The sequence below is a fragment of the Lepisosteus oculatus genome, chromosome 2 (assembly GCF_040954835.1).
Source record: "Lepisosteus oculatus isolate fLepOcu1 chromosome 2, fLepOcu1.hap2, whole genome shotgun sequence".
Lineage (NCBI taxonomy): Eukaryota > Metazoa > Chordata > Actinopteri > Semionotiformes > Lepisosteidae > Lepisosteus > Lepisosteus oculatus.
Genome location: NC_090697.1, coordinates 76,218,929 through 76,236,752, shown reverse-complemented (window position 1 = coordinate 76,236,752; position 17,824 = coordinate 76,218,929). Strand labels below are relative to the sequence as shown.

The 17,824-nt window shown below is 49.2% G+C and overlaps 1 protein-coding gene across 3 annotated transcripts in view; it reads right to left on the bottom strand.

The window, feature by feature from the left end:
- The window catches only part of plxna3 (plexin A3), a 136,831-nt gene that overhangs the window by 14,841 nt on the left and 104,166 nt on the right, over window positions 1-17,824 (bottom strand). For all 3 annotated transcript variants that reach the window (XM_069184100.1, XM_069184106.1, XM_069184110.1), the window contains exons 12-23: window positions 15,311-15,501; window positions 14,744-14,892; window positions 13,461-13,581; window positions 9,976-10,112; window positions 9,041-9,211; window positions 8,178-8,271; window positions 7,187-7,426; window positions 5,695-5,838; window positions 3,125-3,359; window positions 2,479-2,621; window positions 1,677-1,933; window positions 1,220-1,286 (exon numbers count right to left, since the gene is read on the bottom strand). In XM_069184100.1, the coding sequence (XP_069040201.1) occupies window positions 1,220-1,286; window positions 1,677-1,933; window positions 2,479-2,621; window positions 3,125-3,359; window positions 5,695-5,838; window positions 7,187-7,426; window positions 8,178-8,271; window positions 9,041-9,211; window positions 9,976-10,112; window positions 13,461-13,581; window positions 14,744-14,892; window positions 15,311-15,501 (1,949 nt within the window). The remainder of the gene's footprint in view (window positions 1-1,219; window positions 1,287-1,676; window positions 1,934-2,478; window positions 2,622-3,124; window positions 3,360-5,694; window positions 5,839-7,186; window positions 7,427-8,177; window positions 8,272-9,040; window positions 9,212-9,975; window positions 10,113-13,460; window positions 13,582-14,743; window positions 14,893-15,310; window positions 15,502-17,824) is intronic.

Genomic DNA, 17,824 nt, shown 5'->3' with positions numbered 1-17,824 from the left:
GTTAAGAGCACAGAAGTCACCAATTACCCACTTAAAAGCTTTCGATGACTAAACAGTGGCACTGAGACAACATCATGATTTAGGCCTTAGACACGGCTTTCTGACGTTATTAATTATAGCTTGACAGCCCGTCTGCAGAGGCCACAGCACGGCAGCACGTGTCTACCAGGAGAAGAACACGGTCTAACAGGAACTGAATCAAGCCTTTTTATGGTTTTAATATTATTTAAAAACCATACACACATGTGGCTGAGGATTGCTATAAGCCCCTTTTGACAGACTTGTACTGGGTACCTTTAAAGAGCTATTCGACAGCATTTTCCAAGGCTAGCAAGGACTTTGCACGACTTAACTCGTTAAGATGTTTTTAACTGAAAAGTGGGATTTGTCTCGTGCCACAGATCTCTCACTAGGTTCTTAAGGCTCCAGTATGTTTAGCGCTTAATATTTTATTAGCCAATTTGTCATTGTAAATGACATTTAGAAACTTTCCAGCATGACCTTAATGCCATTTTAAATATCACTGAAGGAGTAAAAAAACACAGATGAAAAGCCTGTTTTCATAGTTAATCATCCAGCAGCTGCAGTCATTAATCAAGCATTTAAACGAGCGAATGTTAGCATTCTCAAGGCTGTGAAACTGCTGAGTAAGTGACCCCTGGTTCAAGAGCCAGTGGCTAAGAGAAACGGCCACCGGTGGACAGGAGAACTCCTGCCATTGGAGACCAGGAGGAGCGTCGCCTGTCAGGGAGGGAGCAGGACACTGCGCACTGAAAGAACCTGTGCCTGTTACTAACAGTGTTAGGAGTTAACAACCAGGTGCTGCAGAGGTGTGTCACTGTTTCCTACACTCCTGGCTGGCCTTGGTTTCTTCGAGGTCTCTTGAGTGGAGATGTGTAAGTCATGCATCCTATGCGTGATTCAGCAACACGGAAGAGAACAGGGTCTTAGCAGATCAGGGTCTTGGTTAATTGCTCAAGAGTGACCTAACTGCCAAATTTCTGACCTTTTTTACACCTTTTATGGTGAGAAACAGCTACTGTACTGACCAAGCACAAACGGATGTTTTACGAGAATAAAAAGCCCCTTGCTGTTCTGAGGAGAGTGAGCGAGAGCTGGGGTAAACCTGTTCACTTCTTTATTGCAATGCAGAAAACCTCCAGTCGTGGGGTTCATGAGACGGGGGTCTAACACCGCGCGCGGGCGGGGCCGGCCTCACCTTGAGGAATCTGTGCAGCAGGAAGGTGAACCAGTTGGTCAGCATCTTCTCCGCCACCGACTCCGTTCTGTCAAGACAAGAGGTCAGAACAGCCCCTGAATTTGTCAGACTCAGGAGTTTCAAAGAGGCCTCGAGAGGAGCAGGCAGGGGTCGCTGCAGGGGATCGTCAAGGGAACGTCCTACAGGGACTGGAGGGGACTGAAACTGTTCGGTCTTGAACAGAGAGGACCCCCAGGGTCCCGAGACCAGTGTTCATGACCCTCAAGGGCCTCGACAGAGCCAGTCCAGCCACTTCCCCAGCACCAAGCAGATCAATTGACTATTAACCACCACATGGACCGGATGGGCCAGACGGCCTCCTGTCATTCGTAACTGTTCTCATGATCTGATGAAATAAGAGGGGGACGGGTTTAATCGATCAATGCAATCGGGAAAACGCCCCCCCCTCCCCCCTCACCGGCGGAGCAGCAGCTTGGGGTGGTTGCGGTTCTCCAGGTTCTTCTCGATGAGGTCCGCCAGCAGCTGCTTGAGCACCATGGTGGCGTACTCCATCCTGCCCTGCAGCGCCGCCATCAGGAGGGAGGCCACATTGCCGCGGTCCCGCATGGAGAAGGAGCGCTGGGCCTCCAGGGTGTGGATGAAGGTCAGCAGGAACATCTTGTTGTGGAGCAGCTGGCTGAAGAGGCGCAGGGCTTTCTCCACACTGGCTGGAGACTGTGAGCACAGAGAGGGGGGAGGCAGAGAGGGTTGATGGAAGGAGAGGTGAAGGGAGTGTTCGTGGAGAGGGAGAGGGAGAGATGAAGGGAGTGTTCGTGAAGAGGGAGAGGGAGAGATGAAGGGAGTGTTCGTGAAGAGGGAGAGGGAGAGATGAAGGGAGTGTTCACAGAGAGGCAGAGGACAGGCAGAGACAGTGGGAGGGCAGACAGAGACGGTTTGGCAGATTGAGAGAGAGGTAGCAGGTGAGAAGAATGGACAGGAGAGCAGGAAGGAGGATGAGCAGGTGAAACGAAGAGGATGAAAAGGCAAGGGAGATGGAGAGGGAAAGACCAGGAAGAGACTGGTTACTGGCACAGCAGAAGAGAGAGCCAGCTCAATCCTCAGCACTTGGGAGATATCAACGGAATATCCAACACAACCGCACTGCCCTACTGATCGTTTTCACATTGTGAATCAGCATGGCGTTGCCCCGTGTATTTAATAAATATTATTATATTAGAATTGGATTATAATAGGATATTTAATGTACAAGGCGTCCTTACATCCAGCTCCTTCAGCACAGGGTGCTCCTCGATACCAGGGAACATGACTCTCATGGCGTAGGTGCGATACTCCAGGAAAGGGATCTTCACCCCGTCCATGTCGTTAGTCAGCTCCTGGATGTCCGTCTGGAGCTCCGCAAACGCTGGCGCAGGACACGGAAACGAGAATCAAACCCCAGCAGGACACAGCCACCGCCCACAGATGTCCGTTACGCACACGCACACACAATCACAACACTTTCTCTCCACTCTGCACTCCGATGTCCTAAGGGACTGGGCAGATGCAGCTGTCTGGGCTCTGACCACCATTAAGTCTCTATGAGTGTCTTTGGATAAGGGTTAAATCACTGTGCTCAGACTGAAGTGGGGCTTAATTCTGTGGTCACCGTTTACTGCATCTGCACAGTTCGGTTTATTTGTCATCTGCACAAGTGCAATGAAATGCTTCTTTGCATGTGCGCTCCAACACAAAGACATTAAAGGAATCACCAGAAACAAACACAGAGCAGCAGCAACAACAACAAGTGAAATAAAAGTCAGACAAGCAGAGTGAGACAAACACAATGGTGGTGCGTATTTCTGTACAGCGCTCTGGGGTGCTCTGTTATGGAGGGCAGCACACCAAGCAGAGACGGGCTGATCTTACCTTCCTTACACTCCAGCGCCACGCGGGACTCCAGGTTGTCCATCTGCAGCTGCAGGCGCTTGAGGGTGCGGTCGGCGTCGCGGGTCTTGCGCTTGTAGGCGATGAGCACGGCGATGATGGCGACGAGCAGCAGCCCGCCGCCCACCCCGATGCCAATGATGGCGGGGAGGGTGAGGGCGCTGTCTGAGTAAATGTGCAGGGTCCCGGGAGAGAACTCCAGACCGCCCACCACGATCTGGAGAGACAATACCACCACGAGTGGAACCATCGGTCAAGAGCCTTTTGTTTCCCCTCAGGGAGGGGGAAGAAAAGCGTTGTTGCGTTGCTCAAGGTTACATTGTCTTCTCCCTGTCAGGGCAGTGTTTCATGGCTGTGAATTATCAGTAGCCACTGGTTATTTTAAGCATTATGCTTAAACAGGCCTGTATGTTCAATCTGGGCACTGGTTTAACAAAAATTCATTTCTCTCTCTTGGTTTCTTACCTCAGAATACCACACTGTACAGTATTTTTCAGATGCTAAGGGCAATAAATCATAACAACCCATAAATCCTTCAGCCCCCTCCTGTACTTTCTACAACGCCCATTATTATAATTTGGCCTTACAATTTTCCTACGTACATGCAAACCCTTATATATTTGCATTTGATTTAAGTGGCCATGCAATTAAATCCCATGTCTGAATATTTGGAATTGAATATCAGTCTCCTGGTATTGATAGATGTTGGCTGTTCTACCCTTTTTTTGTATCAAGTGCAAACATAATTAATTTGCTTCTTGTACGCTGACATGTGTGATCTATATGAATGAGGCACAACAGTGGCCTCAGCTCTGAACCCTGCAAGCTTTTCTAATGGCCAAATCCCTACATCAGAAGTCTCAGACAGGAGTATATCAGACTTGCAAATCATGAGCAGATTAAATAAGATTAATTCCTTCAATTAAACAGCTTTAGAATTTAGGAGGAGCTCCCCAGTGCTCTATCAGTAAGGGCCCTTGTCTGCACACAGGTTGAGATCCATGATCGTGGGTTTGAGCCTGGGTCATGTTACTGTGACTGGGATCTCCCAAGTGGTGGCACACTATCAGCCAAGCGCCACTGAGACAGTGGGATTAGCCAGGGCTCTCACTGCAACCTAGCGCCCCCTTTTGGCCTCCCAAGCTTGCAAGCTTGTGGTGCTGTTGATGATGGACACGCCCCTCCTCCAATCAGCACCGATCCTTCAGCTGGGGGCTGTGCTGACTGCAAGATGTTAAAAGATGATTGGTCAGAAGAAGGGTGGGAGGAGGAGCTTGTCCATACTTCCTTGTTCTCCCCTGGGTTCTGGGTTTTGTAGCTAATTGAGATGTGAAAAAACTCATCACTGGGTTTACAAAGCTGGAGCTGGGGGTTTATCAAAAGGGGAGAACTCTGTCCTGAGAGATGTTTGGAAAAAGAGCCCCCATACGCAAGTGACAGGGGTGACTGAGCGTTCAGGCCCCAGTCTCAAGAGCTGAAAGAAAACCGTTCAGTAAGTCTGGATGTGTGCAGAACCACGCCGCTCGCTAGAAAAGGAACAAGGGTTTGTACTGTTGTGCAGAGGGGAGGGGGGGTGGGGGGGGGGGCGATGGCTGGAGGTCACTGTGCCAATTAACACCAACTTCCTACAGCCTTCCCTAACGAGTTTCACCTTTAGAGTGTCATTAGCCGACTTCTCCGGCACATTAATTATTGAATATTACCCATTACAGAAAGAAAAAGGACCTGAGAATGCTGCCAATAACTGCCTGCTGATTAACACCCAGACCAGACCGTCTCTCTCTCCCTCCCTCTCCCTTGCCACCTCCCCTCTTCCAAACTCCCAGCCTCCCTCAGGACATCACGCTACCTGCCTATCACTGCCTGCAGTTCCCAATCAAGACTTCTTTCCTCTGCACAGCACCATTTTTTGGCATCCCAGATTCCTATATTGGGATTAAACCGGCTTAAAGCAATTCAGCGCAGACTGGAACAGACTGGAGCAGACAGAGGTTTAAAAGATTCAGCTTTAAACCTTTCAACCTTGAACCAGGCAACTACTGATCGACCCCCAAATTCATTAACCTTTTCTAGTCCGACTGTCCTTGGGTTTTGAGTCTAGTTTGTGACTGAGACTGAAACACCTCATCCCACCCCATGTGAGCACATCTGACCTGAATTATCGGAAAGAAACGAGCAGATTGGATGAAAAACATTTCAAGGATGATATAAAGCACTGCCTTTGTCTTGTTTAAATTTCAGGGGTGTTCCAACTGCTAAAACCCTCATCTTGATTTGTCTCCACTGCATTCTATGTCTATAAAAGCTTCATTTTATATAAGCATGAAAGAGACACCCTGTGCTTTCAGCAAAGGTTTTATCAAAGTGTTCCACTCCAGCAGCATTATTTGTAAGACTATAGAAAAATCCACATGAAGGAAATGGCAAAGAGATGCCCTTTGCCTTCAACACAAAATAAAAAAAACTCCTGGATTTTTTTTAATACCAGGAATCCTACTGAAAGCTGCCTCCTCATTGGCTCTCAAACAGTCAGTACAGCTCCACCCTCTTACCGTGACTCGCTGTTCTCCAGTGAGGTCCGGCGAATCACAGAGCAGCTGAGACTCTGACACAGTTAACAGGCAGGGGGTTTCTCCAATCAGCACGGTGTAATTGAGGCGGGTGTTCCCTGGGGCAGGAGGAATCAGGTTTTTCCCCTAGTGATAGGACAAAAAAAATAGGACCAAGTCTATTTGGGTTGTGTTACTGGTGGATCAGTGCAATTGCAAAACAAACCCCAGAGCAAAGAAAACATACAGGAAAAGAGGTAAACAAGAATTGGGAAGCTTTGGAATACATTTCTCTCCTGGAAATGACTGGAAAAGTCCCTCTGCAAGTTTGAGCTCAACTGCTGAACTCAAGCAGCGAACACAAACTCAACATCAATTTAAAACAAACCCTGAGCACCCAGCTCAGAGTGTCTATATCCATTAGCAGCATTACGTAGAGCCAATTAGTTCCATCAAACTCTCAATTCACAGAGCCAAAACAAATATTTCCATTTGTTTTCAGCTCACATCACAAGAAATGTTAGAGGCAAGCGCAGTATATTTAGGCATGAAGCCAGGCTCTACAGAAAGTGATTCGATTTTTCAGTAGGTTAATTTCACAGGTTTTCTACTCCTGATTTTCCTGAAAATCCATTGCTAAAATTCACTACACCACCTCCTCTCTTTTGTCTCTTCTAAAGAGAAATAAAAGTGTGATTTTTTATTGCTTTCTCAGACGTCCTCGTGGAAAAGACGTCACTTCTGCTCTGGCCTGCACAGTCAGTCAGCGACTGGCCACCCAGGGCTGTGGTCCAGCCCTTACTGACAACGCAGGAGTGCTCTCCTGGTCTGCCAGCGTCTCTCGGGAGGAATTCGTCTGCAGCCCGAGACGCCGGAAGACCGCTGGGCCCTGGAACTGATCGTTTCTGACTTGTCTCTCTCTTTGGTGTCGCGTGAACGCCTGACTGGAGGAGCACCATCGCCTCACTGCTCTGCGCCTGCTGCCTCTGTGCCTCAGGGCGGGTAACAGCCCGGCTCTTGAACAGCGAGCAGATTGAGACGGCACCCAGACTGCCATCAATTCTGAACCGCAGTGAAATAGGGATGACAGAAGACAGTGTCCCCAAGGCATACCGAGTCAGTGTCGTGCGCTTGAAGAACTAATGGCTTATCTAAGAAAATGTTCAAATTAATATTCAGAGTCTCTTGTCCTTTGTCACCTAAAATATTGCATTGTGCGTGACAGTTTTGAAGGATGTATTAATATGCAAATGCGTCTGTTTTGAGAACTCTAATCAGCTGTATCGCTACAGAGAGACCCTCACCATGGGCTCAGACAGGTGACTGCTCTGGCTCTGCACAGTCACCAGGTGGACCGGCTCTTACTGAGGCAACGCAGGGCACAGCCCTGTACTCTCCTATTCTGCCTACTGTATGTCTGCATCCATTTTTACAGGCTAAGCAGGTTTTAACAACAGACCTTAGAGAAGTGAGGAACAAACAAAGTGCTCCTTACTTTTAAGATGATAGGGGATCCAGGCTTGACCTCCAGTATCCCAGAATTCCCAAGCGGGTCGAAGGTGGGGTTGGGGTAGTAGGTGAAGGGGGTCCCATTAAGGGCAAGCAGGGAGGTTACGTGGTCCAGAATGAAGCCAAACTCATCGGGGTGCAGGCCTGATTCGGGGGGCAGCCGCTTAGTGTAGGTGATACGGGGCGCCAAGCAGGTCATCACCGAGTCGTTCACAACATGACACACCTGGGCCGGAGAGAGGGGGAGGGAGGGAGAGAGCGAGACAGGACAGAGCAGGAAAGAGAAAAGGAGATCAGCGTGCTGGAACATCTGACACTGCTAACACTGCTGCTTAGTCAGAGAGAGAGGTATAGGTCACACACGATCCCAGAGTACTGGGTCAGAGAGAGAGCTGGAGAACACACACAGGAGCTCACTGGTGCACACAGGAGCTCACAAGAGCTCACAGGTCCATACAGGTGCACACAGGAGTATATAGGTGCACATCACAATTGAAAGAGACGCAAAAGACAAACACAAAGAGGAAAAACAACAGAAATCGCCAACATCTGAGGCTCAAATTAACCACCGAAACATCAAGGGTGTGAAAGTTCTAAACGGCTGTACCAACGAGAATGGAAAGTTGTGAGCATTTTCTTTCGCCATCAATGAACACACGTGTTTGTTCAAATCACGAAGCTCAAACGGGCAACAAGTCTAACGCTGTGATCCTCTTGCGGAGGCTGTGCTAGCGCCGTCCAGCAGCTCGAGTGAAGTCCCGCGGACCCCCACATTCGGAGCTGGGCAGTCACATCCCTTGAGGGTTAACGACACAGTACGATCACGCTGTATCGAGTCCACAGGAGAAACCCGTTTCAGGGGGAAACTCGCCACATCTGAGTGGAGCCACGTGTTTTAATTCTCCATTTCACAGCCGAGTGCTCGCTCTGCCTGCGCGCGGCGAGAGACAGGGCAGGGCGATGAGGCCCGTACTCACGTTGGTGGTCTCTACGCCCCCATACTTGGCCCGCACTCTGGGCTCCTGGATGGTGAGCAGGTTGGTGCCACTCACAGTGATGGGAGTGCTGCCGCTGGAAAAAGAAACACAAGATTCCGGTTAGTGGGAATTAGGGGTGCGCCTCGCCCCCTGGACCGGATCGCAGCTGAGGGGCCCCGTTTGTGTCGCGGTGATCCAAACCTTATGCAATATCCCACGTGCTCTCACCACTGTTCAGACTGAACACAACCTCCCTCGGTTTTAATTCTGCGCTTTGCACTACAGATCCTGAAGATCCGCCGAGGCCTTGGCAACCCCCAAAATCAGTTAAACTCTGCAGTCGTTCCCAAACCGGCTCAAACAGAGAGCGTCCTTACTCCTCCACAGCTGGAACGGGCAAGTGCACTGATTACACTGAACGGATGCCTAATAATAAAGGATGCATCGTAATTATATGTAGTTTCTAAGTGTAGGCTCACTGCAAAGTGTTACAACATTGCCTTTTCTATTGCTTTCCCCCATTATCTTGAAGACTAAAACGTATCAACATAAACACTTCTCCAATCTGCAACCCCTCCGCTCCGAATAGGAAAGTTATGATTCTAATGGCGGTACAGGGGGCCGCTAGAAATGGGAAATTCTAGGGCTCTGGGCTGGATACTTTTTTCCAGCCAATGATTTACAACACAGCAATCCCTTCTGCCAGCATCTAGTCTCAAGAACTGCACCAAACGTGAGAACTGTATCCCTGTGTCTGGTGCAGTTCTTGTAACCGCTGGAGGGGGGCGCTGTTCTATTGTGGCCAAGGGACGACGCAGGGCGGTGAATTCAGTGCTCTGTTTCTGGGGGTATTCGAAGCGTACTCGAGGATACTCCAGCCGGGCTCCACGCTGGAGACGATGGGGTCCTCCGTGTAGGAATAGTGGGTGTCCGGGCTGATGATCTCCGCCTTGTCGATGTACAGCTTTATGTTTGTAGGTCCCGGTGCAGCCAGAGAGGGGGGTGTCTGGCACACGATCTCCCGGACACTCCTCCTGCAAAACAGAAACACCCCACAGCCTGTGAGACCTTGTCTGAACTTTCAGCTTCTAAAAGAGCCCCCCAGGTTCCTTCTGGAGATCAAGATCCTCGAGTCCTGAGAATTTGCTTTTTGCTACATCCTGATTTTAAAAGAATCGTGCCTGCAAAACTAAAAAGAGAAACGTCTGTTACAGCTGGTCAGGTCGGGTCAAGAGCGCAGGATTAAGAAATAACCAAGTGGTTATTTTTGTGATGCTGCATGAAATTTTAAAAACCTTGAGCTGTGGATCTGTGGATTGTTAGCCTTATCTCAAATTGTATTACTTCAGTCTATTTCATTTAATGGAAACTTGATTACTTGTTCAGCTTAAATAGTGCCACTAATGGACTGTAGACTGTCAAGAATCTGCACCAGATTCTTCACCAGTCTTGGTATTGATCTGTATTGCACTTTGCAGATCAGGCTGATTCCTTGACACCAGCTGAGTGAAACTTCCTCGATAACCCACAAGGCAGGGAACTGGAATCTGCTGCTGCAATGAGCAGAGTTCAACACCAGGAAACCAATCAGACTCCCAGGGCACAGCGGCTTGATCCAGTTCAGGTTTTACTACCACCAACTGATGCCGCCCTGATGAAACAGAAATGCATGGATTTGAATGTGATTTAAAATAACACTAATCAAAGGCCCATCTGTGCAACTGGGAGCCTTATCTGTTTCCCTTTTGGTGGCATGGAAGCTTGGCCAGTGTGCTGGGCAGAGCTGGGCTGTGCTCACCTTATAAACTGGCACTCTCCTTGTCCCAGGAACACTGTGACGGAGCTGCCAGCATCAAGGTGTCTCCCCGAAACCGTGATCACCGTCCCTCCTGAAACCGGCCCGCGGTCGGGATGCACCTTGTTAAAGCTGGGCGTCTGGGGGCGAACAAAAGACAGGCATGAAACATCTGTGCTGAGGAGAGGTTGAGGAAAAAGAGAATTCACACTTTCATTAAGAATATAATGGCGTCCTGTGAGAACACGACTCAGCCACACAGCCGAGCAGGCACACAGTCCGATGACCTGAATCACGCAGGGCTTATTAACCTCTATACCAGGGGTCACCAGTCTTGGTTCTGGGGCGCTGCTGTGTCTGCAGGTTTCTCAACTATGTTTAAGCAGCTGGGAACCCTTGGTAAATGGGTCCAATTAAGCCACTAACAAGCTGATTAATGTCTATACGAGCTCAGCTGGACAGAAGACCTGCAGACACACTGGCCCTCGGGGACCAGGACTGGACACCCCTGTTCTTATATCTACCAAAGACACTCTGTGTATGCTGAAAGTGCAATATGTTAAAAAAACACAACAAATTGAGGAATAATTGTATCACAAAAAGGCTAAAATTCTTTCATGTCTTTTTAGCTTTGCAAAGACCATGAGGGGACCTGACAAGTATTCAAGATCCTCAAAGGCAACGACGGAATCGGCCCAGAGGAATTCTTCCAAATTTAAGACATGAACGAGAGGCTACAAGCAGAAACTACAGGGGAGCACATTTAAAACTGAGAGCAGGAGGCACTTCTTTACACCGAGGGTTGTGGGAGTGTGGAACAAGCTGCCCAGCCATGTTGTTCAAGTTGATACTCCAATTTCAGAAACAGCTGGATTCCTCTTGTGGATGTTTTGTCTTTAGGGAGTGACGAAAGGAATAAGACGGTTCTTCTCATAACTTCAATACAGAATACAGCACCACTGTGGCCAGTTATGAGTCCATCCCTCAAAAATTAATCTGAGTGGATTTACTGGAAACATAGATGTTTCTAAGGATGCGGAAAACCAATCTTCTTTTACTCCATGTTTAAAAAATTGCCAGACTCCCAGTTTCCAATCTAGATGGTAATTAGAACTGACCACTTTCTGGACTCGGAGTTGTGGTGAAAACCGCAGTGGATGGGACACTGAGGAGATGACATCACCGCCAATTTCTCACCAGAACATTCCGTCCCCGCTGCCCCGTTTCTTGCCCTTATTGCCGGATTCGTGTTTGTACCCTAAAAAACATGTGGCTTTTCACGTTTTAACACGCCAAACAAAGCCAGTTTTGTTTCTGCAACACACGTCTGAGACGACTGGCAGGAAGTGCGCGAGGGGAAGTCAATTAACGTCGCGCTGATCCACCCAGTGAACCCCGCCTCCACTCCCTGCAGTGCTGTACTCTAGACCGAACAGTCCTTGGTATTACTCTTTCAACGCGCTCATCCATCCATCCATCCGTTTTATAACCACTTTCTCCAGTGCAGGGTCACAGGGGGACCGGCGTCTATCCTGGTGAAGATGCACCCAGTACAGGACACCAGTCCACCGCAGGGCACATACACACACTCACATCAGGGCCAGTTTTCCCACAAGCCATTTAACCCACCAGTTTGTTTTTGGAATTCGGGAGGAAAAACTGGAGCACCCAAGAGGAAACACATGCAAACACAGGGAGAACATGCAAACTCCACACAGACAGCACCCCAGGAGTTGGACCCAGGGCCCCAGCGCTGCACCACAGTGCTGTCTCCCAGGTGCCCCAGTATCCAGGGAGATTAGCTCCCCATCCTTACACTAACAGCATTAACCAGGAACATGGTTTGGGTTGCTGTGCTGTACTGGCTAATTTGATGCCCTGTGTGTCCCCCTTTAACGCACCCTGCTGCCCAGACAGTGTACCCCAAGACACAGGGGAGTGGTGGGTGCGTTCTGAAAAAAAATGGTCTCAGTTTTCTTGCTCAGCGGTAAAAACAAGGGAGAGCCAGACTGGGTGCGCTACGCAGGCAAGCATTTTTGGCCAATGTACCACAGATACGATTCCCTTGAATCGCCTCCATTCGGGAAGGACTTCTCTTTTAAAGCTGGTCGAATCCAAGTGGTCCCCCAGTGATGCGCATTCATTCGTGGAAGGGATGTTGGACCCAATATCCACGGGATTTCAGGGCTCCGGATCTGAATCCAGGCTGAGATGCCTGTCCGTGTGGCGCAAACACGTTCCCACTGGATTCCCCCCTGTTCACAGGAGGTTGTTCACTGGCTGCTGGGCTGTATGGAACCGGGTGACTTGATGGGCTGAGCGATGTCCGAGGACATCTTTCGGATGTCCTGTCTTTAGAGGGATTCTCCGGCGGGGCAAACGACACTCCGGGCAGATTCTCACAGAAGACACAGCGGACTGATTTCCGCATGTTTCCATGAACTAATAAGAAAACCACATAACGAGGTCGAATCGTGTCCAGTTCTAAATCTTTCAGGACCTAGAGTACGTAAGGCAATTTCAACGTTTCGTTCTGCTTGGTGTAGAATTGGTAGCAGGGCAGAACACCTACTCTTTCAAACAGCACCCATCCGTGTCGGACACCCAGGACTGAAGCAGACCCCAGATATCCATGCGTGCAGCATGCAGGAAAATGTGGATAATATATACCTTAAGTGATAACAGGTCTGCTGCGCTCACACACACACAAAGCAATTGGCTTCTCATGCATTTGACATTTCATTTTTTAAAATTTTTATCTGGAGTACATTTGCCACTCCTGGAATTAAGCTGCAAGGTCACTATTGATTTTGCGTTTGAAGAGCCCCCAGTCTGGCTCATTTATTCCTCGCGGCGTAGGAGCTCCTGGGTAATTGACTGTTGCCACGTTCCTGCTCCGCGCTGCTTAATGCTCCAAGGAAGGATTTGGTAATTACATCACGCTGGGCGCATTTTACAACCTTATTTTTCTTTCTTTCTTTCTTTGCATGGCAGCTCTGCACTCTGCTCTCAGGCTGCCTTCTGCTTGAATTGAGCAGCAGGGAGAAAACGGCTCCAGCCCCCCCACTCCCCTCCACGCCCCGTGAATTATTAGGGGGAAAAGCTCCAAGACCCGCATCCTGGTGGCCGAGGGGCGGCCTCAACACCAGCTGAGAATTCAGGCAATGAAAATGTGCCGAAACAACCAGAGTCTTTTAGGCTATTTTCAACATTTACCATTCAAATACTTTCTCTGGAGCAAACCTATTTTTTTCCATTAACACTAATCCTATAGTTCTAATTAAAAATATAAACAAGGGCCGGGGGACCTGGGCATAGAGCAGGACATTTACTGGTGCAATGTGAGTGAGGTGCCTTGCTCAAGGGGACCATAGCTGTGCCCCACTCCCCGGATTTGAACCTGCAACCCCCTGAGATAATGGAGAGCTCAGCTGGAATGAAGACTTTTTTTTTTATGGCGCGTCAGGTTTGCAAGGGGTGTTACATACCACGAAGTTGTAGATCTGGACAGACTGGCTGCGAAACTCAGCCACGCAGTCGCCGATGCACAGCTCCACGGCGCCCCCTGGGGGGTTGGGGAGTAACGACTCCTCCATGTCACACACGATCCTGGAAGGGGGGGGACGTGAGCGAGAGAGCACAGTCATGATCACAGGGGACACCCACTGCTCTCCCCAGGCAAAGCTGAACAGAGTTTCAGTAGTATCCTCAGCCATTTCACCACAAGTTTGCCTGGTCATCATTCCTTCTCACCATTTGTGCTTGTTATAGCATTCTCCATGGTTTAAGTGTGCGTCAACATTGCTCTGCTTTGAGCACCACGGTTAAATTTTCATCTGGGCCACCCCACAGCACTAGGCCCTAGAGAGACCTCCTACAGTAGATGGCAGGCATCCACATGTAACACAAAGACCGAGGGCAAGACGTGATCATCAGGACTCCCTCAAGCAGAAATTCTTACTTGCAAACACCAGCCAAAACCTAATTCTCATAATGGGTTTGTCTGCTCTCAAGTGCTAAATACGAGGTGTCTGCTCAGTTTCTGCTGACTTGCACTGGGAGGGGAATACAGAGTCACAGCTCAAGCCTTACAGCCTAGCCTACTGAAGTCTCCAAGCCCTCCTGAGCCTTGCTTCACAAGCAGTGAATCACTTCCTGATTAACTCAGCACGGTATCCTGCAACTCCTCCGAACACCTTTATTAAACACTAACTTGTAGGTTTTTCCCAGACTTGACAAAACCTTGTTCTCTGCTAGGAGTTGCAAATGAAATTATTGATGAAGCAGTCATATCGCTCTGTTGATGCCTTATTCAGTATGCACAGCCCGATCTGAAACCTAATTTGGCTCTCGCTGGCAGTATTGCCTCTTTAAGACTTGCTGAGTTCAGTTGCTGGGCTGCATTATTTAACACAGTGAAGCAGGCACGTACAGCTCACCGATGCACAGAAAATGAGCTTAAACTGTAAATTACTGCTCTTTCTGGTCAGATGGTCTTACTTTGGGAAGAGGGCATTATTATTTTTGATTCTTATTTATTAAATCTATCCAATAGGAATTTACTGGAATTTTACCAACAATGTTCACCAGCTGCATGGTGAAATGTATTTTCAATCCATGAATAAAAGGGCTTTGCTGGGTACTGTCAGCTTGCAGAGTACTTCCACAGTTTTCCAAGGGTTATCCCACGAGTCTGCTCTACAGTGAGTGGCGCCGGCTCCCCATGGCATCTCTCCCCCCGGCCTGCGGTCCAGCGGAAGGGGGAACTCACCTCTCGGCGCTGATGTACTCGGAGGGCACGGGGTTGCAGCGCACGCCCGCCACCCTGACGTGAGTGATCTCGCGCACGTGCAGCCCCAGGTTCTCGCCCACGATGGTGACGCGCGTGCCTCCTTCCTTGGGCCCCGTCAGCGGCCAGATCTCTCGGGAGAAGGCGAGATCACCATCACTCCGGCCGCTCTCTCAACATTGAAACGAGCCACGAGCTGCCCCACACACTTCCCTCAAAGCCTCAGCGCCGGCGGCTGAAATATCGGCGTACTTCCCGAGAGTCTGCAGCGTGCACAAGGCTGGGCTCCCAGATGCTGGTGTGTTTGTGTGTGCTCCATCGTGGGCTTGGTATTACATCACAGTTATCTCAAAAACAAGCTAGGTTTTTGTAGGAATTGTTGCACACAGCTCAGATATGGTGCCAGCATTACAAGCACAACAGAGGATGAAGATGGTTTTCCTAAGCTCATCCCATGAGTCTGCTGCACTGGGGCTTTCAGACGCCTCTATGGTGCAGGAGCGCTACAGGGAGCAGTGTGGGGCGTGGGGGTCGAAGGTCGCGCCCTACCTTGGTGATGCGCGGGTGGCTGCAGCGCACGTTGCGCCGCCCCGGGTGCAGCCAGTTGTGCTCGGGGGCCTGGCAGTCCTGGCGCAGGAGGCACTGCTTCTCCGCCGTGCACCAGCCGCACTCGAAACTGGGCTCGGCCTTCAGACACAGGCCGCAGCTCTCCCGCTGCGCCGGGCACTTGTACAGGAGCGCTGCGCGGAGAGGGAGAGGGAGAGGGGCACGGCCGTCAGCGGCCGGCCCAATCAGGCAGAGCACCGGCCCGCAGGAACACCCCCCCGTGTCAAGAGCTGCGGCACCGCAGGATGAGGGTTTGAAACGCTTCTAGAAGAGGCACGACCAGCGTGGGCCAGTCTCATTATCTGCTGCGCTAATTTGATCTCCTTTGTGCGTTATTCTCTAGGAGAATGACAGCTGGATCCAATTGTTAGAGGTGTAATGACAGCTGCTGGCCAGAAGAGGGCGGGAGGGAGTGGGACACGCCCCCCCACACACACACAGACTGGCCCGGTCGCCCACACAGAGCAACAGGCAGATCAGGGGATGGCTGTTGATCTCAGCTTCTCTCTCTAGCGTTGAAGTTTCCCAGCCTGTGGTGAGCAGCGTTACAGGTCTCTGCTCTGCGCAAGTGTCAAGAGAATGTTTAATATTCCCGCAGGGATTCAGAACGTCAGCAAAAACAGCCACAGGTCAAAAACACAGGAAGCTCACGGAAGTCTCCATGGGGATATTTGGAAGACATTTTTAATTCATGTCCGTGATGTTTAAAAGCTACTTTGACGTTCTGTACTCAGTCTCCTAGGGGGTGTGGACATCAGGAAAATAAAATATTAAGCAAATCAGGGCCAATGACCCAAGTAAGACAGAAGAGCACAGAGGCTCATCTCTATCAGTATTCCTGACCGCTCCTCCTCGATGCATCTCCTCGATAAGGAGTCACCATGCTGAAAAGAAGGTGCCCCAAGAGTAAAAGGGGCTCAGCGAATTGGTGGCTGAACTTCTGGCGACAGTACCACCACCAGGGGGCAGCATCACTTTTTCCATGGGGCCTGATCGCGCACCTTGGCTTAGACTGCCAAAGAGCAAAACATCATGGGTTCTGGGAGTCTGGAACAAACTGCCCAGCCGTGTTGCTGAACGAGCCGAATTAAATGTCCTTCAAGACAAAGACAAAGTCAACCCAAGAGGAATTCTACAGAACTGACCAGTGAAACTGGAGCCAGAGAAGACAAGGGAAAACTGAGGGGAAATGCATTCAAAACTGAGAATCGGAGGCACGTCTATACCCAAAGGGTTGTGGGGGCATGGAACAAGCTACCCAGCCATGTTGCTGAAGCCAGCACACTGGCTTCTTTCAAGAAATGGCTGGATGAGATCCCCAGATCAAATAACCAATAACTTGATTGGCTGAGTAGCACTGTACTTATATTACTGAGATATGAAGACTGATTATTACAGGGTGTCCCTGGAACTACTGCAATGGCAACAGACCTGGCCTCCCCCCTTACTCAAATCCACAGTTGAGCCAGTTTAAATGGCCAAGGGAGGATGATTGGAAATCTGTACTGCAGCTAGTCTGCGAGACAATATTTTTCCTTAGATTAGTTATTTAATGAGTGATGCTGAACTGCATGTAAATTATATAAATTTAAATACATTTGGGTAAGGGCTGTAAAATTGTCAGAAAACTGTATAAAAGGCATGTAATCAACACTGCGAACAGCGTAATTTTAGATTTAATGCATATTTATAGCCTGCACAAATAATCGAGCAAGAATTTTTTAATATGGGAAGATGCGGTTTCTTTATTGCCTTAATGCTTTGCATTCTGCAGTTGCTTAAATCCATGAAATGTCACACACTTTTTACCACCAAATTGAATATTATTTTGTTAACAAGCACTCCCCCAGCCCTGCACCAAACAGCCCTGACACACACTGATGAGAAAAATTATCTCGTCTTTGAAAAAACGCCAAAAGGGGACTGACTTACAATCCAAGAAAGAGTCTCCTGTAATTTACTTGGAACACAATAAAGTTCCAGTTTGCTTAATAAAGAACTTGAGCTTTTATACCGAGGGAAGTTATGTTAAAACTCTAGTAAAGGCTCAGTTAGAATATTGGACATAACTGTGCTCACCAGGTTCTAGAAAAGATACTGACGTTCTAGAATTAGTCCAGAAAAGAGCAACCAGATACATTCTGTCCTCTACAGACGGGCTGAATGAACAAAATCCCCAGTCATGTGGTTGAAAACAAAACCCCGGTTTCTTTCAAGAAAGGCTGGATCTTTGGATCTATTAACTATTAAACTACCAGTGGGCTGGACTGGCAGAACGGCTCTCTCCACTCCTCGAGATTTTAACAGAAAGTACAGCAGTAGACTGACGCTGCTAGCTTGGTTGCTATGCTATTGTTTCTGATGTAACACAGAAAAAGCAGCACGGAACACATTAAGACCAGCATGAGGCTTTGCAGGTATGATCACATAATTCAGGATTTCGTTATGTTCGCTGTA